General features: G+C 42.0%; 1 protein-coding gene across 4 annotated transcripts in view; it reads right to left on the bottom strand.

Annotated features, from left to right (window-relative positions):
* Nucleotides 1-26,616, bottom strand: part of LOC120064413 (RNA-binding motif, single-stranded-interacting protein 1-like) — a 66,282-nt gene that overhangs the window by 29,434 nt on the left and 10,232 nt on the right. Inside the window, exons 1-4 of one of the 4 annotated variants that reach the window (XM_039014979.1) lie at nt 24,166-24,504; nt 16,394-16,572; nt 2,772-2,830; nt 139-236 (exon numbers count right to left, since the gene is read on the bottom strand). In XM_039014979.1, coding sequence (XP_038870907.1) covers nt 139-236; nt 2,772-2,830; nt 16,394-16,572; nt 24,166-24,216 — 387 coding nt within the window. In that variant the 5' untranslated portion in view covers nt 24,217-24,504. Of the gene's footprint in view, nt 1-138; nt 237-2,771; nt 2,831-16,393; nt 16,573-24,165; nt 24,505-26,616 lie in introns of those variants that run through there. The other 3 variants (XM_039014981.1, XM_039014977.1, XM_039014978.1) reach the window with 3 other exon arrangements.

Here is a 26,616-nt window from a genome sequence, read left to right as displayed (position 1 = left end):
GCATGGAGATTCCTATCCCTCTACGTAATGCTGGGTGGGTCAGGTTGTTGCTGCCTATAAATGGACAACCTAAATCCATTGAAGGCTGTGTATTGTCAGGTGTTTGTGTGTGAGAATACAAATAGACTGGAAGCATACCCTCACCTTAGCCATCTGGGCTTGGACCCCGCTGGTCTTCAGGGCAGTGACGGCTTTCTGAGCTGCAGCAGGGCTGTCGAAGTCCACAAAGCCGTAACCTGAGGGACAGAACACCACACCAGTCAAGACACTTCCTACTGTATGTGTTACACAGTCTACCTGGAAAGACCACCATAAACAACCATCCTAATTCATCATGCAGCTATGTCATAGGTATTTTCTATTGTTAACACCGTTAAAAACGTGCTCCGGTACTTTGGCGACTCAGTAAGTATTTATTAAACCTCTTTGGGCTGGATGTATCTACAGTATGTGTAGTTCATACATGCATAATATATGAGCAGAATTACTGTCTTACCTCATTTAGCCACGAAATCCCTAGTTTGAAAGTGACTGTTTTCTGTAAGCTATGTGAACCATTTAGAGTACTGCAAGCTTGGACCACGTGGGTCAGCCCCCTAGCAATTCGAGTTCTAGCCAGTGAGGTTCAGGCCCTTGCCATTTGAGTGACAGCTAGCAAGAGGCCTGCCCAGCGTTATCCAATGAGGTTGCAGGGCGGGCCCAACGACTCCCTGGACGCAGCAGAGAGAGGGAGAGCAATGACGTGGTGTACATATCTGCACATATGTGACTTACTACGACATATTTGGGGACCGCTTTTGGTTTGTGAGCCCTACTTTCAGAACTACTGGCTAAAAAGTATACAAAAGTACCAGAGAATATCCCTAAAGTGGCACTCCAGTCTCCTTTTCACACCATTTAACACCTGATTTACTTAACAAAAGGAACATCTCAATAGGTGGTCCAGGTAAGTCATGACATGGCACATGTATGGGGTTGGCCTTTCCTCTTCTGTTCTCTACTGCTCCTCTATTGTTCTTCAAGCAAGGGGGAGGCCGATGACATCACGGATTCCCATAAGAACTCCTACTCCTTGAAGTTTGCAGTCGTGAAAAAATTAAATAAATGTTTTGCTCAGAAGTAAAAATATAAAAAACTTTAGTGTGTGTACTTTACTGTATTTATATTTGGGATATCGCTTTTCAACTGTAAAAGTTCTGAAATCGCTGGAGGAAATCTAACAGTATAACAATAACGGGCATACAAATGTGTATCCGTGGTGAAATCTTGACTTAGTCTGCCTCCCAAATGGCACCGTATTCCCTACATAGTGCACTACTTTGTACCAGAGCACTATGAGAATATAGGGAATAGGGTGCCATTTGGGAGGGAGACTAAATCTCAGGTCTAACTTGACATCTACGGCAGTAAGTGGCAGGCTGTGTTTGACACCCACCACAGTGAGGCCAGGCCAGAGGCCACCATGTTCTGTAGTGTGGTTGACCCCCACCTACTGTATCTGTGGCCCATAACGGTGGTCAGTCAGTGACTGGTGGTTAGACAGTGTAGTAGGCCCGGGGGAGCAGAGCACAGTGCTGAGGCTGCAGATTGCAATGATGATGCCCAGGGCTCAGGTCTGCTCATTGTCCCCTGGGGCTACATGCAAGCCAGGCCAGTCTAGAGTCAGACCTGCAGTCCAGTTCCTCCCTGCTCCCTACTCTGTGTTGCTATATTTAACCATCAAACAACCTCACAGGCCAACAGCAACCTCTCTGCTGCTCACTGTGGAATCTAATTACAGATCCTAGTTTGATCTTCAAGATAAACAGCCCAAAGTATATAATGAATCTGAACATTCAGATATTTGTTTTTATTAAGGACATTCAGATAAATGGCAAATGTTTATTTTCCTTTCAAGTTGGGATTTTGGGAGTTTTTTTTAGGTATCTTCAAGCAAGCTGCGAGTTGAAGTAAAAATCGTAATGGAAGACGACAGGATGTTTCTCAGTCGCCACCTGTGATTAGTTAGCGTATCGTAATCCCCAGCAGGACAGTGACCAAGCTCTTTTCTTCTCAGCCCATCTGTGGTGCGTGCTGGCTGGGCTGGGCTGCGTGTCAGTGTGCTCCTCAGTAGTCAGGACAGGGTGTTGGGCCAAGGGCTGCAGCCGGAGCCAAGACTTTGTGTCACGCTCCAGAGGGAGGGGCATGAGCTGTCACTTCGTGTGGGGATCCGCCGCTAGCGCAACGCATGGTAACAGACAGACCATCAGTAAAGGGCCAGGACTAAAATAACACAAAGTGGTGGCAGCCTTTTGCCTGTCTGCCTGCCTGTTTCCTGACTAGCCCAGCCCCTATGAGCCACATAGCTGTTGAATGACTGAATGACTTCAACAAGGCTGGGCCAGTGCACTCTGACAGTACTGGGCCGCCAAACCCACTGCACGAGTCAAGAGGGCCTTAAGCAAGGCTCTTAATCCATTCCTTAGCATGGGCATTGTCTTTAGTCTAATAGCATTAGGAGGATTATGGTAAAAGTCCTCTGTGTCATCATATCACAGACTGGAAGCTCCAAAGCCTTTGCACTGCTATCCTGGATTACAACGAGTCATTGTGATACATACATCCAGTATCCTCTCAATGATGCATGTGATGAGTTTTTATTGCTTTAAGTCTGACGGTTGTTATATGAGCATGACTTCTTGATTTGTGTGTATATTTTTGTGGGGGGAAAAAGTCTAGATCTTTTTACAGAATGTCTCCACTACGTCACGACTTGTTGAAGCCATACACACCTTTACATTTGTTTGTCGTCTTATCCAGGATGGCCTTTGTTGACACAATTTTGCCATACCTACGAGAGGAAGAGAAAGAGTGCTATTGTTAGTTGTGCTGTGTTACGTACCAGACAGACAGCCTCTCATTAAAAAAAACACAAAGAGTGAGGCCTGGCTTGCACAAGAATTTATGACATCACCAAAAAAGCAGGAAAAACAGGGCGTCATTTCCATGTGGATTTAAGAATCTCAGCGGCGCTAGAGCAAAGGTTGCAATATTATGCCGGATGAACTATCCTCTATCCAAAGGGATTCAAAACAAGTGAAAATGACTGAGAAGCCTCTTTAGTAAACATACAGAACATCTAATAAACATTTTGTGTAAGTCTTCAGTGAAAAACTTGTATAAAATGTAACATAACACACTGTGGATTTATGACTTCTTGACAACGTCGGGACAGAGCGGACCGAGTGGCATTCCACAGCTACATCCTGTGCTTTAACAGTTATTTGGTGCACTGTGTTACTGCTGCTGCTGCCAGCTCTGACAAATGAACTTTGCGGTGACCCCTAAACCCCGGCTTCACTGCATTTCTTTTCAGCTCTAAGCTCGTGCACTCTATTCAGAACGAATAGAAAATCAATGCAAAGAACACAACAATTACATATGACGACTTTCTCTCTGTACAATGATGAATGCAACAAATAAGAACACACAGACATCAGGACGTAGTAGTAAATTAACCTCCCTGGTAGTAATCAGCGCGGCAGACAAATGATTGATGAGGGGATTGGCTCTCTAGATGGAGGAGGAAGTGTGAGCTTTGACCTGAGCTGGGAGGTGGGCAGGTGGTGGCTTTATGAAAATGAGTCCTCCATCTCGACCCCAAGTCGTAGATAGAACAGATTGTGACAGATCTGGTTGTGTGGCATGGTTTTATGTTTGCCACAAAGGGAAAGGTCACCTATAGCAATGTTTTCCACAAGTACATAGAGTAGCCAGCCAAATAGAAAAGGTAGGCAGCCAGGTGTCCACTGCTGAGAATTTAGCTCTATTTTGGTGGCCTCTGGTACAGTCTAATGCCTTTATTCCATATGAAATACACAGCGAAATGACTTAATACTTGTTGTGGTATTGTGTAGCAAGACATGACTTTACTATTTAAATGACTGAAAATGTATTAATTCAATGTATTGTCGGTTGTTTTGGATATTGTCTAGGTCTAAGCCTACTGCACATGCTCAGGACTATAAAATAACATTCAACCTTTTAACATTTAACCTGTCTTTTCCTGAGATTATTTACAGTTTTACTGCAATATAGAGTACCAGTCAAAAGTTTGGACACACCTACTCATTCAAGGGTTTTTCTTCATTTTTTACTATTTTCTACATTGTAGAATAATAGTGAAAACTTCAAAACGATGAAATAACACATATGGAATCATGTAGTAACCAAAAAAGTGTTAGACAAATCAAAATATATTTTTTCTTTGAGATTCTTCAAAGTAGCCACCCTTTCCCTTTGACAGCTTTTAGTAACTTATTTGCAGATAATCGCCAAAAAGCCTAGGCCTACCAGTAGCTTATGCAAATTAGGGAGCCAAGTGGACAGCTCTCTCACCGATGCAATTCAGTAGATAACACTGACTGACAAGATGAGAGTAACTCACTTTAGCATCACTGTTTGGCAAGCCCCGACATCCTAGGAAAGGAAACGTAGGAAATCTTTTGGACATACATTGAGTGTACAAAACATTAAGAACACCTTCCTACTATTGCGTTACACCCCCTTTTGCCCTCAGAACAGCCTCAATTAGTCAAGGCATGGACTATACAAGGTGTGAGTGGCGTGTATTCATAGATGCCAAAGGAACCCAGGCTTCCCCAAAACATTTACCAACATTTCTTTTGTCTCTCTGTGTTTCAGAATGTTCCTTCAATTTGCAAAAGGCTGAATGTATCTCACCGGAGAAAGCATGCGAGCGAGTGAAACAACACCCCTCTGCTGTCTAGTCCAAAAGAGTATGACATTGTTGCCACCCGTAGCATTGAATGCAAGGGAAGCCAGCGAGCATTTGGCCTCCCTTGATTAAAAAATATATAAAATAATATCCAATCAGAGCTAAACTGAGTGAGCTCCACTAGGAATGGTCCTGGCGCACCAAAAAAAGGTGTCAAGGGAAGGTTGTTTGGATTTTGCGTCACTCCTATCAATATCGCATCAAGAGCATACTGTACATCATTGACAGAAACAACTTCAATTGCTGTATCTCGTTGTGTCGTTGTCCTCCGGTGGCTAGCTAGCTAGATCTTTCCTAAATTAGCCATGGATGGAGATAGGAATTTGGACTTGTACTGACCAATGATTATAACGGCGATTCTGATCCAACCATTCATTCATACATTGTTGTGCCCCTGGCCTGAGAGGATGGAAGTCCAATATGTGATAGACCGTTTTGTCAACATGAAAGAGAGGAGGATGGCATTGGCATTTCTCTACAAGATGGGTGAATCAACATGTTTTTCTACTTGCACGAACGAGTACACGCGCACACACACACACACACACACACACACACACACACACACACACACACACACACACACACACACACACACACACACACACACACACACACACACACACACACACACACACACACACACAGAAATCAGAAACATGGACAGCCAAATCATATTTAGCTTATGTTGATTGGACTAAATAGTTTTTGGTATCTTTTTGTTGTCACTGTATTAGACTAAGCAGAGGTTATTTGATGATGTTGAAGTTGAAATGGTGCTGGAATAGTGGAGGCAGCTCCTGTTTTCTTTGTGACTTGCGGTAACTCTTAGTGGTTCTAAATCAATCGTTGTTCAGTGGTCTGAAAATGTGGGAAACATTAACTTGCTTAACCGTGCTGTAGGCCATGTAACTGTCTGTTACATGCAATATGCTTTGTGAACTTCACCAGACAGATGTTGCTCTCCAGTTTTGTGATGAAACAAACGTGTGGTTGAATTTATTCTGCCACTGTGTCTTCTTAATGTCTTGGCCTTAGGCCTGTATATCACTATGTCAAGGCATATGAACTAACAGGTTATAGAGCAAACAACCCAATTATCACAACACATAGGTTGTAATGCAGCTTTCTTTTCTGGCTTCCACAGTGATTTTACCAACGCACCGCTACTGCAAGGTGCCGAAAGCGTTCCACAGGGACGCTGGCCCTGTTGACACCAATGGTTCCCACAATTGTGTCAAGTTGGCTAGATGTCCTGTGGGTGGTGGACCATTCTTGATACACACAGGAAATAGTTGAGCGAGAAAAGTGAAAAATCCAGCAGCGTTGCACTTCTTGACACACGCAAACCGGTGCGCCTGGCACCTACTACCATACCCCGTTCAAAGGCACTTAAATATTTTGTCTTGCCCATTCACCCTCTGAATGGCACACATGCATACCTAATCCATGTCTCAATTGTCTCAAGACTTAAAAAACATTCTTTAACCTGTGTCCTCCCCTTCATCTACACTGACTGAAATGGATTTAACAAGTGACATCAATAAGGGAATCCAGCTTTCACCTGGATTCACCTGGTCAGTCTGTCATTGAAAGAGCAGGTGTTCCTAATGTTTTGTACGCTCAGTGTATAGCCTAACCATGTTGCATGATTTATGAATGGCAAAGAGATGTATAGGAGATCAACTTTATTCAGTCAGTTCGACACCCTTTATAAACTAGTCAAAACTTGCTGTTCAGTTGTCAATCAATGCGCAGTAAATAGCCTACTATGCGCCACAACTCCGCGTGTGAACGTGTCAGAAAACAATAATTAGGCTTAGTTGTGGATTTCGACTCATCGTTACCACATACAGTACATTACATGGGACGTGCAAATTCACAAGCATCATGCTCTATTCCTCCTCCGTGTAAATACGTTTGACTGCAACCATAACATCTGTGTATAATGACGAGATGCTCGGGAGTCGTTGTCCCAAAGGCATTGGGCTTATTTTGGACAGATTTTGGTGAGAGTGAAACCTCTCGCTTCGCCTCTTCCTCTCCGTTATTGTCTTTGCTCGCTTTGTGACTGACAGGCGCCTGTCCTATTTTTAATTTTTTAATTTTCACCTTTATTTAACCAAGTAGGCTAGTTGAGAACAAGTTCTCATTTACAACTGCGACCTGGCCAAGATAAAGCAAAGCAGTTCGACACATACAACAACACAGAGTTACACATGGAATAAACTAACATACAGTCAATAATAAAGTAGAAAAAGTATATATACAGTGTGTGCAAATGAGGTAGGATAAGGGAGGTAAGGCAATAAATAGGCCATGGTGGCGAAGCAATTACAATATAACAATTAAACACTGGAATGGTAGATGTGCAGAAGATGAATGTGCAAGTAGAGATACTGGGGTGCAAAGGAGCAAAATAAATAAATAAAGACAGTATGTGGATGAGGTAGTTGGATGGGCTATTTACAGATGGCCTACGTACAGGTGCAGTGATCTGTGAGCTGCTCTGACAGCTGGTGCTTAAAGCTAGTGAGGGAGATATGAGTCTCCAGCTTCAGTGATTTTTGCAGTTCGTTACAGTCATTGGCAGCAGAGAACTGGAAGGAAAGGCGGCCAAAGGAAGAATTGGCTTTGGGGGTGACCAGTGAGATATACCTGCTGGAAAGCGCGCTACGGGTGGGCGCTGCTATTGTGACCAGTGAGCTGAGATAAGGCGGGGCGTTACCTAGCAGAGACTTGTAGATGACCTGGAGCCAGTGGGTTTGGCGACGAGTATGAAGCGAAGGCCAGCCAACGAGAGCGTACAGGTCGCAGTGGTGGGTAGTATATGGGGCTTTGGTGATAAAACGGATGGCACTGTGATAGACTGCATCCAATTTGTTGAGTAGGGTATTGGAGGCTATTTTGTAAATGACATCGCCGAAGTCGAGGATCGGTAGGATGGTCAGTTTTACGAGGGTATATTTGGCAGCATGAGTGAAGGAGGCTTTGTTGCGAAATAGGAAGCCGATTCTAGATATAATTTTGGATTGGCGATGCTTAATGTGAGTCTGGAAGGAGAGTTTACAGTCTAGGTTTATGTAGTTGTCCACATATTCTAAGTCAGAACCGTCCAGAGTAGTGATGCTGGACAGGCGTGCAGGTGCGGGCAGCGATCGGTTGAAGAGCATGCATTTAGTTTTACTTGCATTTAAGAGCAGTTGGAGGCCACGGAAGGAGAGTTGTATGGCATTGAAGCTCGTCTGGAGGTTAGTTAACACAGTGTCCAAAGAAGGGCCAGAGGTATACAGAATGGTGTCGTCTGCGTAGAGGTGGATCAGAGAATCACCAAGTAGCAAGAGCGACATCATTGATGTATACAGAGAAGAGAGTCGGCCCGAGAATTGAACCCTGTGGCACCCCCATAGAGACTGCCAGAGGTCCAGACAACAGGCCCTCCGATTTGACACACTGAACTCTATCAGAGAAGTAGTTGGTGAATCAGGTGAGGCAATCATTTGAGAAACCAAGGCTGTTGAGTCTGCCGATTAAGAATGTGGTGATTGACTGAGTCGAAAGCCTTGGCCAGGTCGATGAATACGGCTGCACAGTAATGTCTCTTATCGATGGCGGTTATGATATCATTTAGGACCTTGAGCGTGGCTGAGGTGCACCCATGACCAGCTCTGAAACCAGATTGCATAGCGGAGAAGGTACGGTGGGATTCGAAATGGTCGGTAATCTGTTTGTTAACGTGGCTTTCGAAGACCTTAGAAAGGCAGGGTAGGATAGATATAGGTCTGTAGCAGTTTGGGTCTAGAGTGTCTCCCCTTTGAAGAGGGGGATGACCGTGGCAGCTTTCCAATCTTTGGGAATCTCAGACGATACGAAAAGGAGGTTAAACAGGCTAGTAATAGGGGTTGCAACAATTTCGGCAGATCATTTTAGAAAGAGACGGTCCAGATTGTCTCGACCAGCTGATTTGTAGGGGTCCAGATTTTGCAGCTCTTTCAGAACATCAGCTATCTGGATTTGGGTGAAGGAGAAATGGGGGAAGCTTGGGCGAGTTGCTGTGGGGGGTGCAGGACTAATGATCGGGGTGGGGGTAGCTAGGTGGAAAGCATGGCCAGCCGTAGAAAACTGCTTATTGAAATTCTCAATTATAGTGGATTTATCGGTGGTGACAGTGTTTCCCTAGCTTCAGTGCAGTGGGCAGCTGGGAGGAGGTGCTATCAATAGATCGCTAAAAGATGCATATCGTTCATTCTCGCGGGATAGGGCTCGATGGTCTAACGAATTGAAACTTATAAATGAAATTTAACCTGCTGAAAATCAGTTTGTAACTGGCTGATTAGCCAACCGCCGGTGCTAATGGAAAACACTGATGTAGTGCCTTCGCCATAATGATCGCTGATCAGCAGTGGCTTAATAATAAGCAAATAAGTCCATCATTTTTTTATCCAATTGCAGAGCCTGACTGAGCAATTAACCAAAATAGCGGTTATTTTTACGTTTTTAAACAACTAATTGACAGAATGTTAGTTCAATTATTTGAATTCCATTTATTTATTTTTTCCTGTGAGCTCAATGCGCACATTGCACAGTTTTTCTATAGATTAATCAGATCAAGCCTGAACTGTGCAATATAGTAGGGAGTTGTAGTTTCCAACAGGCCAATATTCTACATAGTTTAACACAGAAAACGTGATAATTAACTACAATGACCATAATCCATTGCGTGCCTACTCTCCAGTCTGTGTGTTTCTTTTTTACACATGCTACATGAGGTTAGTTAGGGACAGACACAGAGAGAGAAAAGAGAGACGAATACGAGATCGAGAGGGATAGAGAGCAGTTGCTTTGCAAGGTATCTCTACCTGAAAATACACAGTGATGGAAAAAGTATTAAATTGTCATACTTGAGTAAAAGTAAAGATACCTTAATAGAAAATGACTCAAGTAAAAGTGAAAGTCACCTAGTAAAATACTACTTGAGTAAAAGTCTAAAAGTATTTGGTTTAAAATATACTTAAATATCAAAAGTAAATGGAATAGCTCAAATGTACTTAGTAAAGTAGTATAGTATATTAGTATAGTAAAGTAGAGATAGCCCAACAAAACTACTTAAGTAGTACTTTAAAGTATTTTTACCTAAGTACTTTACACCACTGAAAATACAGGATCTAGGTAATTGATAGTTGGTATTCAGCAGTCATAAAAGTATGCCTTATTTACTTTGAAGAACTACTAAAATAGTGATTTTGTCAGTCAGCTCTATAGAGATGAGATGATGACTTGGAATGAAATAATAAAGTCATCAAATAAAACCAATGTAATATACACAACAACTGAAATATTTTATTAAAGTAATATGAATAAATTATGGTTAATAAGTAATAATCAGTAATGGGCAGTCACCACCATCATGGGACTTTTATTAATTGTTTTATTCCATGTTAGAGTATTCAACCCACATTATGCATAGTGCACTTCATGTACATTTTTTTATATTGAAATAAAAAAACGTGATAATTTTTTAAATAATCTAACCGAAACCGAACTGACCTCAAAAAGCTTTAATCGCTCAGCACTAGTGCTTTGTTAGTCTCTGCGGGCCGGCATGACCTTACCCTGCGTTCTACTGGGTAAAGAGCCCCGAGGATGAAGGGTTTCCACTAATTGACTCCAAATTAATCAATCACAGGAATCACCACAGCGTCAACGGCAAGCCCCCTCCCCCCTAGAGCAGCTCACGATGAAGGGACACAAAAATCGAAAGCTTGAAAGAAAGAGGTTAAAAAAAAGCTTCCTGATCTGGCCCACTGTGGGGTGACTGAGAGGACACAGTTTAACTCTCCACAAAAAACCAATGGATTAGCATCGAAAGTATATGAAACCAGCACAGTCGTTAAGGGTAAGACAACTGCTGAAGCTGCGTGTATGTGTACGCGTGCGTGTGTGTGTGTGTGTGCGTGCAGTGAGCTCAGAAAGTATTCACACTGCTTGATTTTCCCCCACATTTTGTTGTGTTACAGCCTGAATTTAAAATGGATTCCATTTCAATTTTTTTTTGTCACTGGCCTACACACAATAAGCCATAATGTCAAAGTGGAATGATGTTTTTTCAAAATGTTTACAAATGAAAAGATGTTATGGCAAGCCTAAATAAGTTCAGGGGTGATCTGTAAGGTCCCTCAGTCGAGCAGTACATTTCAACCACAAAGACCAGGGAGGTTTTGCAATTCCTGAGTGGACTAGTTACAATTTTGACTTAAATCTACTTGAAAATACTGTATATAGCAAGACCTGAAAATGGTTGTCTAGCAATGATCAATAACCAATTTGACAGAGCTTAAAGAATTTTGAAAATAATAAATGGGCAAATGTTCCACAATCCAGATGTGGAAAGCTCTTAGATACGTACCCTGAAAGACTCACCACTGTAATCGCTTCCAAAGGTGCTTCTACAAAGTATTGACTCAGAGGTGTGAATACTTATGTAAATTAGATATTTCTGTAATTCATTTTCAATAAAACTGCAAAAATGTCTGAAAACATGTTTTCACTGTCATTATGGTGTATTGTAGAGGTCGATCGATTATGATTTTTCAACGCCTATAACAATACCGATTATTGGAGGACCAAAAAAAGCCGATACCGATTAATCGGACGATTTTTAGATATATATTTGTAATAATGACAATTACAACAATACTATCTATTTAGCCTCAAATAAATAATGAAACATGTTCAATTTGATTTAAATAATGAAAAAACAAAGTGTTGGAGAAGAAAGTAAAAGTGCAATATGTGCCATGTAAAAAAGCTAACGTTTAAGTTCCTTGCTCAGAACATGAGAACATATGAAAGCTGGTGGTTCCTTTTAACATGAGTCTTCAATATTCCCAGGTAACAAGTTTTAGGTTGTAGTTATTATGGGACTATTTCTCTCTATACCATTTGTATTTCATATACCTTTGACTATTGGATGTTCTAATAGGTACTTTAGTATTGCCAGCCTAATCTCAGGAGTTGATAGGCTTGAAGTCATAAACAGCGCAATGCTTGAAGCACAGCGAAGAGCTGCTGGCAAATGCAGGAAAGTGTTGTTTGAATGAATGCTTAAGAGCCTGCTGCTGCCTACCACCGCTCAGTCCAGACTGCTCTATCAAATCATAGACTTAATTATAATATAATAAAACACACAGAAATACGAGCCTTAGGTCATTAATATGGTCAAATCCGGAAACTATCATTTCGAAAACAAAAAGTTTATTCTTTCAGTGAAATACGGAACCGTTCCGTATTTTATCTAACGGGTGGCATCCCTAAGTCTAAATATTGCTGTTACATTGCACAACCTTCAATGTTATGTCATAATTATGTACAATTCTGGCAAATTAATAACGGTCTTTGTTAGGAAGAAATGGTCTTCACACAGTTCGCAACGAGCCAGGTGGCCCAAACTGCTGCATATACCCTGACTCTGCTTGCACAGAACGCAAGAGAAGTGACACAATTTCCCTAGTTAAAATGAAATTCATGTTAGCAGGCAATATTAACTAAATATGCAGGTTTAAAAATATATACTTGTGTATTGATTTTAAGAAAGGCATTGATGTTTATGGTTAGGTACACATTGGTGCAACGACAGTGCTTTTTTTGCGAATGTGCTTGTTAAATCACCCGTTTGGCGAAGTAGGCTGTGATTCAATGATAAATTAACAGGCACCACATCGATTATATGCAACGCAGGACAAGCTAGATAAACTAGTAATATCATCAACCATGTGTAGTTAACTAGTGATTATGTTAAGATTGACTGTTTTTCATAAGATAAGTTTAATGCTAGCTAGCATCTTACCTTGGCTCCTTGCTGCACTTGCATAACAGGTAGTCAGCCTGCCACGCAGTCTCCTCGTGGAGTGCAATGTAATTGCCCATAATCGGTGTCCAAAAATGACGATTACCGATTGTTATGAAAACTTGAAATCGGCCCTAATTAATCGGCCATTCCGATTAATCGGTCGACCTCTAGTTTATTGTGTATAGATGGGTGAGAAAAATAATATATTTAATCCATTTTGAATTCAGATTGTAACACAACAAAATGTGGAATAAGTCAAGAGGTATGAATACTTTCTGAAGGCACTGTAAAACACAGCGTCCAGGAAAATGTGTTTTTTAACCTTAGCCATTAGACTCCCCCCTGTTCCATTAGCTTTCACTAACCATCTATCACAGTGCTGCTTGGTGCTGTCAGACAGAGAGCTGCTTGAATCAGGTAGAACGTCGTCTCTGAGAGAGAGGCAGCAGCAGCAGCAGCTAGGAGAACAATGCACTCCCCTTCCACCTGCCTTTCATCTCCTGCCTTTATCCCATTACATTGGTTAAAAGGTCTCCGGTTACTATTCGCTGCATGCTTATTGATTTCTGGAGACACCGCTAAGGGATACTCTTCTGTCTGCTCTGAAAATAGCAGGATTGAGTTATGGCCTGAAAGAACAGCCTGAAGGAACAGCCTCGTCTTGCTACCAACAAGAACTGATTATACCCTGTCCTTCTTGAGTCCTTAACCGTTGCCTCAACATTTTAAACAGAAGTTTAATTGGGATTGTCTTTCGGGATATTTTGGGGTTGTGTGGTGGATCAGCTCAGGTCAGACACAAAACTATGAGAGAAAGATGGGAATCGTCAGAAAAACACAGGGACCTATTCCAACCTCTTTAGATTGTCCAACAACTATCTGGCTTGCATTACCTCTGACCTACTGACTGAGTAGCCTGGTGGTCCAGTCTGTGCGTTAGCCAACTTCTGTTTGTGTCCATTCATGGTAACGCCAAACAGACTGGCCCCTGCAATCTCAACATTAACATGCGTTCCCATTTCAAGCGGGGATGCTGATTGGCTGTTGAACACAACGCTCTTCGTGTAACTTTCTTAAGAATTGATTTTGGGAGAGCGTGGCGGAACTGTTGCCAGTATTTAGGCTGCTATTCAATGAAAAGCAACGTTGATATAGTGTTGACTAGAATGAGTTGATATGCTGAGAACATTTCAGTCAGGGGAAGGATTAAGCTGAACACAACACAAGGTAAAAGAGCACGAACCCTTGACTCTGAATCTCTACGCTGAGCTCTAATCCCAAATCTTAAATGGCAACAGCCAGCGGCTGCTCTCTGGCAAACCATCAACAGTGCAAGAGATGGTCAGGATATGGCTATCTTATGTACATGATGTTATCAGTATGAATCTAACTGCCTTTCACTGTGCACACAATAAAGACCTGCATCGGGTCGAATACCCACGATTCCCTGTGGGTGACACGAAAAAAACAAACAGCTGGCGGGTGGAATGAAAACATTATTTCATTATTTCGAGGGTTGGCTCACGGTTCAGAACAATTATATTGCGGATCGGAAACGTTTTAAACCAAGATAAAACATAAAACAGACATAGTAGGCTAGACTATAGGCCTAGGATTCCAGCCAGCCATGCACGCAGTGGAACAGTGAACTGTCGATTAGTTGCGTGTTGCTGAAACATTCCTAATTTGTTTATGTGCAGAGCTAATATTCCCTCCCCCCACGCGTGACTACATTGCCAAGTTTAATTTCCCTGGTTAGCCTAGTTCATGCAAAAATGGCTAACATAGCTTAACTGTGGAAATAAAAAGTACGTTTATAGTGGTGGAATACACCATCGTGGAAACAGGTGCTGCGCGAGTGAAATCCCAGATTTGGAAGTATTTTGGAGTCATTGTGGACAAGGAGGTCAACATCCCGGTTGATGGATACAGAGCCTGCAGAAAGTGCAAGCGTGTATTTGTTTGAGGTAATTCAGTTAATTATCAGTTAATTATTATGTTAATTCAGGCTTTAGTTCATTTAGACCATACGCAGGCCATATAAAGTTGGTAAAAGTTTGAGCAGGCAATAGCCTACTAAATAAATGTATGCTATTTCTGAAGCCTATAGCCTATTTGATTCTGGGAATTGTTTGTTTGAGTTTCAATTAAACTATTTGATTATCTAAACAATATTGAACGTAAAGGTCTTGTTTTGTTAAGTCGGTTATAGGCTTTCATTAGGTAAGAAGGCTAATTAGAAGGCTCTTCTTCAAAGCGATGTGAATTGTCAATGTGCCGCTTTGCATTGTGAAAATAAGAGGATATTAATTAATGTCATAGTTTCCCTTCATCCAAATGTTGAATAGATATGCAGACAAATAAATTCATGCAGAGAAGGGGTATAGCCTAATAGCCTAGTATAGCCTAATAGCCTAATAGCCTAGTATAGCCTAATAGCCTAGTATAGCCTAATAGCCTACTCTGGAGTCATAAAAACAGTTCAATAAATTGATGTTATTTGTCGGGTCACGGATTGGCTCCCAGAACAACTATGTGGTGGGTCGGGCTGCAGAGAAAAATCTGTCTTGACGTTGGGTATCGGGTGGGGCTTGGAATTGATGTGGCCGGCACGGGGTGGATGGCCGGCACGGGGTGGATGGCCGGCACGGGGTGGATGGCCGGCACGGGGTGGATGGCCGGCACGGGGTGGATGCGGCTCCAAAAAAACGACCTGTGCAGGACTCTAACATACAATACCCGTTTGCTTTCTTCATTCAATGAATTCCCTCTTCTTCCCCATTTAGTCGGGTTTTTTTTTTAAATGAAAAGTTAACAAAGATGGTGTTGTAGGTATCTAAATCGCAGCTGTCGCTCTGTATCTCTCTTTCTGAACACGGGATAGAGGATCTATGCCAGCCGTTCAGGAGATCGAGGGGTTGAATGTGCCGCAAAGTCAACATCGTATTGTGGAGGAGGGGGGAGGGGAAAGAGGGGGGTCTGGGAAAAGAAAATTAGATTTCAAAGTCACCTCGGTGGTCTTTTTCCACAGACGTGAGGTACACAATAACAATGTGGCTGTGGACGAGAGCGGGCCGAGATTGCCCCTTTATCCCCTGCATTAACTATATGAACTACCCACTGTATCGCTTCAGATACTATCAGCTGCTAAAGCTCTCTGGGTTTGCCCTTGTAGTCTTCCAATATCATTTTTCATTTTAAATTCAGATGTAATGCCCCTGTCAGTTCTCCCCCTGCAGTGTTGGCCATCATCTTCTCAAATATCTCTGTCCCTTCCCCCTAACTCACAGCTCTCCCTCTCTCCATCTCTCTCTGTGGTCAAGTGATGTGACCTGTCCCAGTTAGCCATGGTTCTACTTAAAACGTGGCAGTGAAAATAAGCTTTATTACCAGTGCGTCATCTAACCTTTTTGGTATCTACTGAATGCACAGCGAGATGGTCCACTGGTAACTGAGGTCATATTCGTCATCTAGTAATGTGACGTCACCAAACATATCCCGATATGGATGCATTTACAGGAGATTCTCAATATACGTTTCTGAGTATAAATTAGATCAAAATAAATGATGCTTGCAGAGATCCGACAAACAATAACATATTATGAAGACTTCGGAATTACATTGAACAGACTGTTATTATTACTCTCTCAAGTCAAATAAGTAACTGTTGCTTTGAACTCTACCACAGTCACGGTGGTGGTGACCACTGCCGACAAGTCAAAAACCGATCAATAGTTATTATCATAAGAGGAAGGAAGTGTACTCACGGCTGGCAGAGCTTGACCAGATCATGGTCGGTCGTGGCTGGGGGAAGGCCTCGGATGTACAGGTTGGTTTTACTGAGCTGCTCCCACCCTGCAGTGCTGGAGCTACTGCTGTTGTTGGTGCTGCTGTTGGTGCTGGGGATTGGCGGAGCCATGGGGTGTGAGGAAAGGGCTGCAGGTGGCTGCCGAAGGAAAACACACAGAATGGTGTCAGTCCAAGACAAAACGACATGTCGGTGCGAAGTGCAAACATACTGGTGTTCCCTGCTAAACAAAAGGGAGAAAGAGAGAGAGACAGACACAGAGAAATAGACTACTCGGAATGAAACAGACTACATTGCCTTGCCACGTGGATGCGCGGTCACGTGGACATTTAATTGCGCAAATAAATACGTGCTCAATATTGATTGACGTCTAGCAGAGCTAGTGCATGCCAGGGAGTAATCATGAAACAATACACGTTTGCATTTCATTAGTGGGTTAAGAAAACGTGCTTGGATTTTATTCCAACCCTTAACACAGCTTTGTCTACGAATCTTGTCTCCTCCATGAGTTACACAGAGAGATTCTTGATCTGACTCCCGCTGTAACCATAACAGTATTTTAGTGCGCTGGACCAGAAAACCATCGGTCTTCACTACAAGCATATCGTTGTGGCCCAGCTAAATCTTCCATATTGGTGCATGCTACAAATGAACTGTCCTGCTACTTCATAATTTAGCACTATCGAATGGGTGCCCCGTGTGAAGATTAATATTGAACAGAGCAGTGATACATATCTGCTGAGCAATCGCCATCAGAAGTCAGGAAGTCAGCACAAACTGGGTAGCGAGGGGCGTGCAGATCTGCTCTGATACTGACGTGACAGTGGAAGGCTGTGCGTGAATTCGAGAGCCCTTCCCACCAATCCCCTGGTGACTGACTGACTTCCCAATTAGACATGTCAACGACTACATTTACAGCATAGCCTTCTTTACCATCCCACTGCCACCCCTACACTTACAAACAGGCTTAATTGCATTAGGTTCCAGTTAGAGAGGCATGGTGGAGAATGTAACTCAACCTCAACACCAGTTCTTTTGAACACTGAGGATCAGCGTGTTTGGAACAATGATATGCCGCCTGATTTCTGCAACTTGCAGAATACAAAAGAATATACCCTTTTCAATTGATTGGAAAGAGATGAGTTCTGTAATGTGCACGGAAAATGTGTCGACCAGTTCTTCCAGCATTGAATTTCAGATATATTTGGTCTCATTCAGGGGCTTCATTCCAGCTAAACCGAGGGTATGGGTAATGTCATTTACTGCATTTCTACACAATTAAAAAAACTCTAAAATGCAGTTTGGAGAACGGCCTTGACTACAGCCATTATCACCATGTTGCTGTAGCATCATTCACATCAGTCAACAGGGGACTTAACATTCTACAAACACATGCCATACAATAATTAGCTGCCATGTCAAGTCAAACAGCAGTTACCTAGCCAAACCCATCCACTACAGCCATCTTTACCTCTGCAATCTGTTGAGAAAAAGTCTTGTGGCTGTTCCCTGCAGCTGCGTCAATGCACTCTCCACAGAAAGGAAGAGGCAAAGCGAGAGGTTTAACTAGACAAAATCTGTCGAAAATAAGCCCAATGTGTTTCTATGGGCTTATTTTGGACCTAAACTTGTCGCCTGTCTTCCCGCCTTTGGGACAACGACTCCCATTGTTAGGGCGGAGACATGATCATCTCGTCATTATTATACAGGCTCCCGAGTAGTGCAGTGGTCTAAGGCACTGCATCTCTGTGCAAGAGGTGTCACTACAGTCCCTGGTTTGAATCCAGACTGAATCACATCCGGCAGTGATTGGGAGTCCCATAGGGTGGCGAACAATTGGCCCAGCGTCGTCTGGGTTTGGTGGTCATTGTAAATAAGAATTTGTTCTTAACGGACTTGCCTAGTTAAACAAAAATACAGATCTCTACTCTCCATAAAGCTAGGCAGCCATACAAACAGCCTTCCTAGGTGTCCGCAAGGTCCTAAAGTCAGCTGTCTACTACCGCTAAACTTCATTTGCCATTTAATAAGGATTGGAATGATTTTAGTAGTCTGTTTTAAATTGGTGGTGTGGAGCTAGGGTATGGTGACTGCCCTACCCAATTGACGCCCCTGATCTCATTCAATCAACATCTGTGAATCATATGGGCCGTGTCAAGAGTACCTCCACATCTCAGAGGAGAGCCCTTGTGTGATTGAGCAATAAGCCAATATAGCATGCTTCATGTTTGTAGGGCCACAGATGTTTGGATCTGAAAAGCTCGCCCTCTTTCTAAGACTGTTCTGTGAGTCTGACACTGTTTATCACCCCTCCCCCTCCGAGGAATCACAAGAGAGGAAGCTGATGGAATCCCAAGCAATACGTGGTGACAGAATTGAGCAATCGTCAACCTGGACTCGGCCCAAGCAAGAGATCTTCTTCTTCTCCGGTCCACATGCCTTTACTACGGAAACCAACTTGACCTGCTGTTGGATTCATTCATTATTTTCCTTCCCGTCACAAACAGCTCTTTGCCAGGGAATTTTTATGTATGCTGTGAACGTAACTCCTCAAATGAAATGACCTTTTCACAAAGGCTTCTGCAATGACTCTACAGTTATCTCTGAGGACCGTCCTCAAGAAATGTACTCTAACGGGACTGTTGGCGTTTGAAGGATCCCTTGAGATTTCCCCTGTATTTTCCCTCTATATGGTGGGAGGACAGATTAAGACATTAATCACCATGCAGTGCATGCTTGAGGTCATACTATGTTGGCTAGGGGTTTTGAGGAAAGATACAATCTATCTTAATAAACCATTCTCATGTTATCTAACATCATATCTGACAGACGGGCTAGACACTGTTTCCAACATCGAGACAAAGAATGCAACTAACATTTTTAAATAATATAAACGCAATATGTAAAGTGTTGGTCCCATGTTTCATGATCCCAGAAATGTTCCATACGCACAAAAAGCTTATTTCTCTAAAATTTTGTGCACAAATTTGTTTACATCCCTGTTTGTGAGCGTTTCTCCTTTGCCAAGAGAATCCATCCACCTGACAGGTGTGACATATCAAGAAGCTGATTAAACAGCATGATCATTACACAGGTGCACCTTGTGCTGGGCACAATAAAAGGCCACTCTAAAATGTGCATTTTTGTCACACAACACAATGCCACAGATGTCTCAAGTTTTGAGTGAGCATGCAATTGGCATGCTAAATGCAGGAATGATTGTCCACCAGAGATGTTGCCAGATAATTTAATGTTAATTTCTCTACCATAAGCTGCCTCCAACATCGTTTTAGAGAATTTGGCAGTACGTCCAACCGGCCTCACTACCACAGATCATGTGTATTTTATTTTATTTATTTATTTCACCTTTATTTAACCAGGTAGGCAAGTTGAGAACACGTTCTCATTTACAATTGCGACCTGGCCAAGATAAAGCAAAGCAGTTCGACACATACAACAACACAGAGTTACACATGTAGCTGTGTATGGTGTTGTGTGGGTGAGCGTTTTTCTGATGTCAATGTGAACATAGTGCCAGTGTAACCACGCCAACCCAGGACCTCCACATCCGTCTTCTTCACCTTTCGGGATTGTCTGAGACAAGCCATCCGGACAGCTGATGAAACTGAGGAGTATTTCTGTCTGTAATAAAGCCCTTTTGTGGGGAAAAACTAAATCTTATAAGCTGGACCTGGCTCCCCAGTGGGTGTACCTGGTTCCTAAGTGGGTGGGCCTATGCACTCCCAGGCCAACCGCTGGCTGCATCCCTGCCCAGTCAGGTGAAATCCATAGATTACGGTCTAATTAATATATTTAAAATTACAGATTTTCTTTTATGAACTGTAACTCAGTAAAATCCTTGAAATTGTTGAAATTGTTGCATGTTGCATTTATATTTTTGTTCAGTATATATGCATAAACTCAGCAAAAAAAGAAACGGCCCTTTTTCAGGACCCTGTCTTTCAAAGATCATTTGTAAAAATCCAATAACTTCACAGATCTTCATTGTAAAGGGTTTAAACAATGTTTTCCATGCTTGTTCAATGAACATGCACCTGTGGAACGGTTGCAGACACTAACAGCTTACAGAAGGTAGGCAAATAAGGTCACAGTTATGAAAACTTAGGACACTAAAGAGGCCTTTCTACTGACTCTGAAAAACACCAAAAGAAAGATGCCCAGGGTCCCTGCTCATCTGCGTGAACATGCCTTAGGCATGCTGCAAGGAGGAATGAGGACTGCAGATGTGGCCAGGGCAATAAATTGCAAAGTCCGTACTGTGAGACGCCTAAGACAGAGCTACAGGGAGACAGGACGGACAGCTGATCGTCCTCGCAGTGGCAGACCACGTGTAACAACACCTGCACAGGATTGGTACATCTGAACATCACACCCGCGGGACAGGTACAGGATGGCAACAACAACTGCCCGAGTTACACCAGGAACGCACAATCCCGCCATCAGTGCTCAGACTGTCTGCAATAGGCTGAGAGGCAGGACTGGGGGCTTGTAGGCCCGTTGTAAGGCAGGTCCTCACCAGACATCACCGGCAACAACGTCGCCTACTGGCACAAACCCACCGTCGCTGGACCAGACAGGACTGGCAAAAGGTGCTCTTCACTGACGAGTCATGGTTTTGTCTCACCAGGGGTGATGGTCGGATTTGCGTTTATCGTCGAAGGAATGAGCGTTACACCGAGGCCTGTACTCTGGAGCGGGATCGATTTGGAGGTGGAGGGTCCATCATGGTCTGGGGCGGTGTGTTACAGCATCATCGGACTGAGCTTGTTGTCATGTTGTCATTGCAGGCAATGTCAACGCTGTGCGTTACAGGGAAGACATCCTCCTCCCTCATGTGGTACTCTTCCTGCAGGCTCATCCTGACATGACCCTCCAGCATGACAATGCCACCAGCCATACTGCTCATTCTGTGCGTGATATCCTGCAAGACAGGAATGTCAGTGTTCTGCCATGGGAAGTGAAGAGCCCGGATCTCAATCCCACTGAGCACGTCTGGGACCTGTTGGATCGGAGGGTGAGAGCTAGGGCTATTCCCCCCAGAAATGTCTGGGAAGTTGCAGGGGAAGTTGCAGTTGAAAAAGAGAATGCCAAGAGTGTGCAAAGCTGTCATCAAGGCAAAAGGTGGCTACTTTGAAGAATCTCAAATATAAAATATATTTTGATTTGTTTAACACTTTTTTGGTTCCTACATGATTCCATAGGTGTTATTTTATAGTTGTGATGTCTTCACTATTATTCTAGAAAATAGTAAAAAAAATAAAGAAAAACCCTGGCATGACTAGGTGTGTCCAAACTTTTGACTGGTACTGTATAAGTTGGAAATATGGCTCTCTCATGGTGAAACCCAACACTCCAGTATTCCATGTTTATCCTGCACTCTCTGGATGTTTGGGTTTCAGGCATAAATCTCATGTTGGGATCTATAGGGAACAGCAATTTCCATTTGACATCACATTCTTCCGTTCACAGCATTTCACTACCCATGAACATCGCAAATTCTAACACTTAGAATATTGTTGCATCCATGTGATTAATCATTCAGCAACACGTCTCATTTTGTGGACAACAATGTTACAATACTAATGCATTAAAAAAAGATTACATTGAAAGTCTGGACACGAAGGTGACATTGACCAATCTCCTATTGAATTGATAACTCAATAGACAACCATAGCCTTAAAGACATGAGAAAAAGGAGATAAAAGGTCAATGCTGACATCTGTTCTCATAGTTGACACTAACAGTAGAACCTGATTGAGAATCATTCTATGCATTTTTGAAACATGTCCCAAAAATACCATGTATTCAGGTAGCATGCAAGAGGAAGGATCACATGTAATCTCCAGGCTATCTGTCAAAGAGTGTCATGTTGAGACAGATCACTTCGCTTTACAAAACAGTCAACTCTCATGTGTTTTCTGTAAACTGTGAAGGTCCTTCAATCACAGTCACCTTTTGAACCCATAACAGATGCATCTGCTAGAGAGGGCACGTGGTACTGAAAAGCCTTAGCATTGAGAGCATTGGGTATAGGTTGAGAGCCATGTTGATATTTCTCATAATAGTCAATGATGATGTTGTTGGATATTTGTGCTTTATGAACATTTCTAACACATAATTATCATTTTGTCTTAAAGGGTTTGTTTTAACTTTCTATACATGACTTTCATTCTGTTGTAATATTGAAGAGAGAGAGAGAACATTTAGTGTCTGTTATACTGTAGCTCATGAAATAATCATCTGATATCATCATCATCATCAGGCTCCCAACTAGGAAATGTGCCACCAGCTCAAGCTATTTGTGAACAAAGACAATCTTTGAGGAGAATGCCAGCAGTGCCCTTGGTTTTCAGTCCCAGCTAAATCCACACACCCAAGGAGAGAAACTCCCTTTTCCACAGGACTGAAAGCCAGTTTGTTTTCATACATCTGCCTGCCTATTGAGCACCAGGAGTCTGAGGGAGTGTGATGGGGAGAGCCCAGTGTCTTATCAGCATGCTCCAGACCAGCAGAGCCCATCATATCCGAGCTGGAAATACACTAGGCTTCCAGTAACACAGGCCTCGCCCTCACAGAACTATCCAAGCCCTCAGCTAAAACTAGCCTCTTATTATGACAGCAGACTTGAATAATCCTGAATATGAATAAGTCTTCAACACCATCAACAGTTTCATGTCAAAAATGTTAATCCATATCTAAATTGGGAAAATTGGACGCATGATTGAATTACATTCCGCCGCTTTGCATACATTTTACATGTGAAACAGCAATCTACAAAGGCACATCATATTTTCAAAGCTCTCATTCAATTATCACAAGGTCATTCCAATACATTTCTCCATGGCCTCAATGTTATCTGGGTGGGTTATTACATTGTTATCATTTGAAAAAGATGGGATATAGGGTGGTTTATATAGAATCCTTACAGCCTAGCGGTTCAGAGTGTTGGGCCAGTAACCAAAGGGTTGCTGGTTCAAATCCCGAGCCGACTAGGTGAAAAATCTGCCGATGTGCTCTTGAGCAAGGCACTTAACCCTAATTGCTCCTGTAAGTCGCTCCTAAATGTCTAAAATGTAAATATAAAGTGGCCGACTATCAACATTGGTAAGGCACTTCTACTGAACTAGTTCTACATTGGAACACACAGTAGTGAGGACAAGCTCTTGAATCTCCAAAGTTTAAAGGTAAAGGGGATTTCAGAAAGTCTCTTGAGAATGCCTTCACTTCTCTACCACAACATATCAAATTAAATGAATTTGATAACATAAACTATACATATAAACCATAAACTAAATTAATTGTTGATTAAAAACCAGGTCAAAGAAAAGGTTGATGAGTAGCTAGATTGAATGCACTATTAAAGGGCTAAATACACTGACATCAGGACCAACTATGGATATTCTAACAAAATCATTGAATTAAAAACAGTAGCAATAGCCTACTAGTTTACTGAAAGAATACAACGAGAACACAGCACTTTCAGAGTAACCCACTAATACTATACGAGTAGAAATATGTTTTAAAATGCCTAGTGAAATTCTGTTGACTAATTAAAACTTAACTTTCTGTTCCTCAATTCTCTCTGGGAATAGGCTATTTGTCCCCATAGGCTGATAAAAAAATACATGTTTTGCGACTTCAATGAGTCAGCTTGATGATGAGGATGAATGCCTATTACATACATTTTGTATAATCAAATAGGCTATTTACCTGCTTACGGTACGGAGTCCTCAATGGGTTGCAAGAATTCGCAAAAATCATAATCGGTTTCCAAAGACCCAAGATCGATTGTTTTACTAATTTATTTCGAACTATTTGTATCCAATGGCTGTTTAGGTGAAGTTGTAAATTTGTCTAGCTACATAGATATGTTTGTAAAAAATCGTCTCTTTGCTATACTAAAGTAAATACTACTAGGCTTACTATAGGCTACTGTAGGCCTATATAGTATACCTTATTTGACATATAGTATCATATACTACCATAAAATATAGCGATGTCAACGTATGCGCGAATTAGTCCGAACTTCGATTTCCCAACCCCGTTTCTTGAGTTCATTGATTTGCATTGAGTCCCCCGCATAACGCTCTTCACTAGTTACCACAGCCACAAAGGCATAAACCCCGCCTATTTCTACAATTTCTCTTTTTAAAATGTGATTTTAAACCTAACCTCAACCCAAACCTTAACCACACTACTAACCTTATGCCTAAAATTAAATTAAAACCAAATAGCGCATTTTTTATTTCATGTTTTCTCGTCTTTACGATAGAGCCTTACTTTGTGGCTGTGGTAACTAGTGGAAACCCCGCAGAACAGACCCTGCCTGGTGGAAGAAACCATTCCTCTATCCGGTATAGGGATGATGACTTCACTGGATTACATGAAAACAACACTATATCATATTTTTTTCTGCAATTTTCAAGAATATAATCTACTACAATACAGCCTATGGAAGGTGTATGTACCATTAGCTGGTATAATTGAATAATAGGTCTATACAAGAGACATTGTTACAATGTTTCTTTCCCCTTTCACTACTCTTCGTCTAGTCTGGAATGCATACCAAACATTCCACAGGGTTAGCTATCGGAGTTCATTGGGACGTCCCTACCCTAAACTCTAACCTTAAATTAACCCTATCCTTATCCTAACCTTAACCATTACCTAACCCTAACCTTAACCCTAACCTTAACATTTTTCAACTTCAACTTCAATGGGGTAGGGACGTCCCAAGGATCCCTGATAGCAAGGACCACACAGTGCGGCCATTAGATAGTTAAAGGAGCAGGACGATATTTTGACCGATGCAGGACACATATGTTATTACCATTTTAATTTGAAGGCCACACCATAGTACATTAAACTAAAATGATTGAATTGATATGTAGATAAACAACACTGAAACAAAAAGGCAATTGAGGGTTAAATCCATAGGACATTTATAACACAATAATAATACATATTAACTCCTCGAAATAAATATGAATCAGATTGATGAAAGCAGACAAAAAGAGCAAACACAGATAAAAATACACCTGGGAAAATGAAATTGAAAATATATATAACCAATTGAAAATGTTTTCAATTTTCACAGTTGTAATCCAGTAATCGTTACACAGTCTGGGGATGCAACGGACGTGGAGTAAATGTGCAAAGAGACTGCACGCAACAGGAAGGACCGAGCCACTCTTCAGCAGAGATCCGAAATTGTAAGTGAAAGGGTGACCCAGGTTTTTATTATAGCAAAACATACACTCAGAGGCAGCACTAAGGCTATAAATCAAAACCCATTCACCTGCCAGTCTCAGTCTCTGATTGGAAAACCAACAGTGGTGGTGAAGTCATGTTGACCTTCAGTGGTCGTTGCCTTTGTGGTTACATTTTTTACCTATTTCTTGTTCCGCCATGCTCTTTCTTTTCACCTAGCGTGTTGTCATCCTTTACAGATTACATCCTCCTTCTCCAAGCTGCATTTCCTGTCTTTAACTAAATCTATTGGTCATCATAGCATCAGCAACTCTCAATGTAATTCCATGGGGGGTAGAGTGGTAGTTATTTACCCACTGGGCATAGTGTCAGAGCTCACCCTCATCATGCATTTTCTGTCAGGGGCTTTGAACCAACTGCTAATGAGATTATGCAACATCTGGTCTTTTGACCACTGCAAACAGAGCAATGTCAAAATTGCTCTAAAACCAAATCAGCCAAAAAAAACAAAAAGCCAATCCCAGTAAAATGTTTCCTTTTGGTTTCAGCATGGGCTCACTTTAAACCTGAACAATAGAGGTGATTTACTAAAAGCTCCAATGAATCTTTCCTTCCTGTTTTTTCCTAGTTGCATTTTTTGAGGTTGTCAAATGGTTTCCTAAAATGTTTTCCTAAAAGACACTACAGATAGAGTCATATATATAGAGAGCATATTGGGAGGCCATTTCAGCCACCATTAGATGCAAATAGGTCACAGTTAAAGGGAACTGAAAGACCTGAATCAGCACTCAGTGGAGGTCACTGAGTGAAAGGGGACCAGGGTGGGGAGCGTGATAGTCAGTGGAACTATCCCTTTATATAGGAGTCAAAGGTACATATGTAAACCTGTCAAAAGTTTGGACACACCTACTCCTTCAAGGGTTTTTCTTGATTTTTACTATTTTCTACATT

The sequence above is a fragment of the Salvelinus namaycush genome, chromosome 19 (assembly GCF_016432855.1).
Source record: "Salvelinus namaycush isolate Seneca chromosome 19, SaNama_1.0, whole genome shotgun sequence".
NCBI classification, from domain to species: Eukaryota; Metazoa; Chordata; class Actinopteri; order Salmoniformes; family Salmonidae; genus Salvelinus; species Salvelinus namaycush.
Note: the sequence above shows the minus strand (reverse complement) of the source record. Positions and strands in the feature narration are given on the sequence as shown.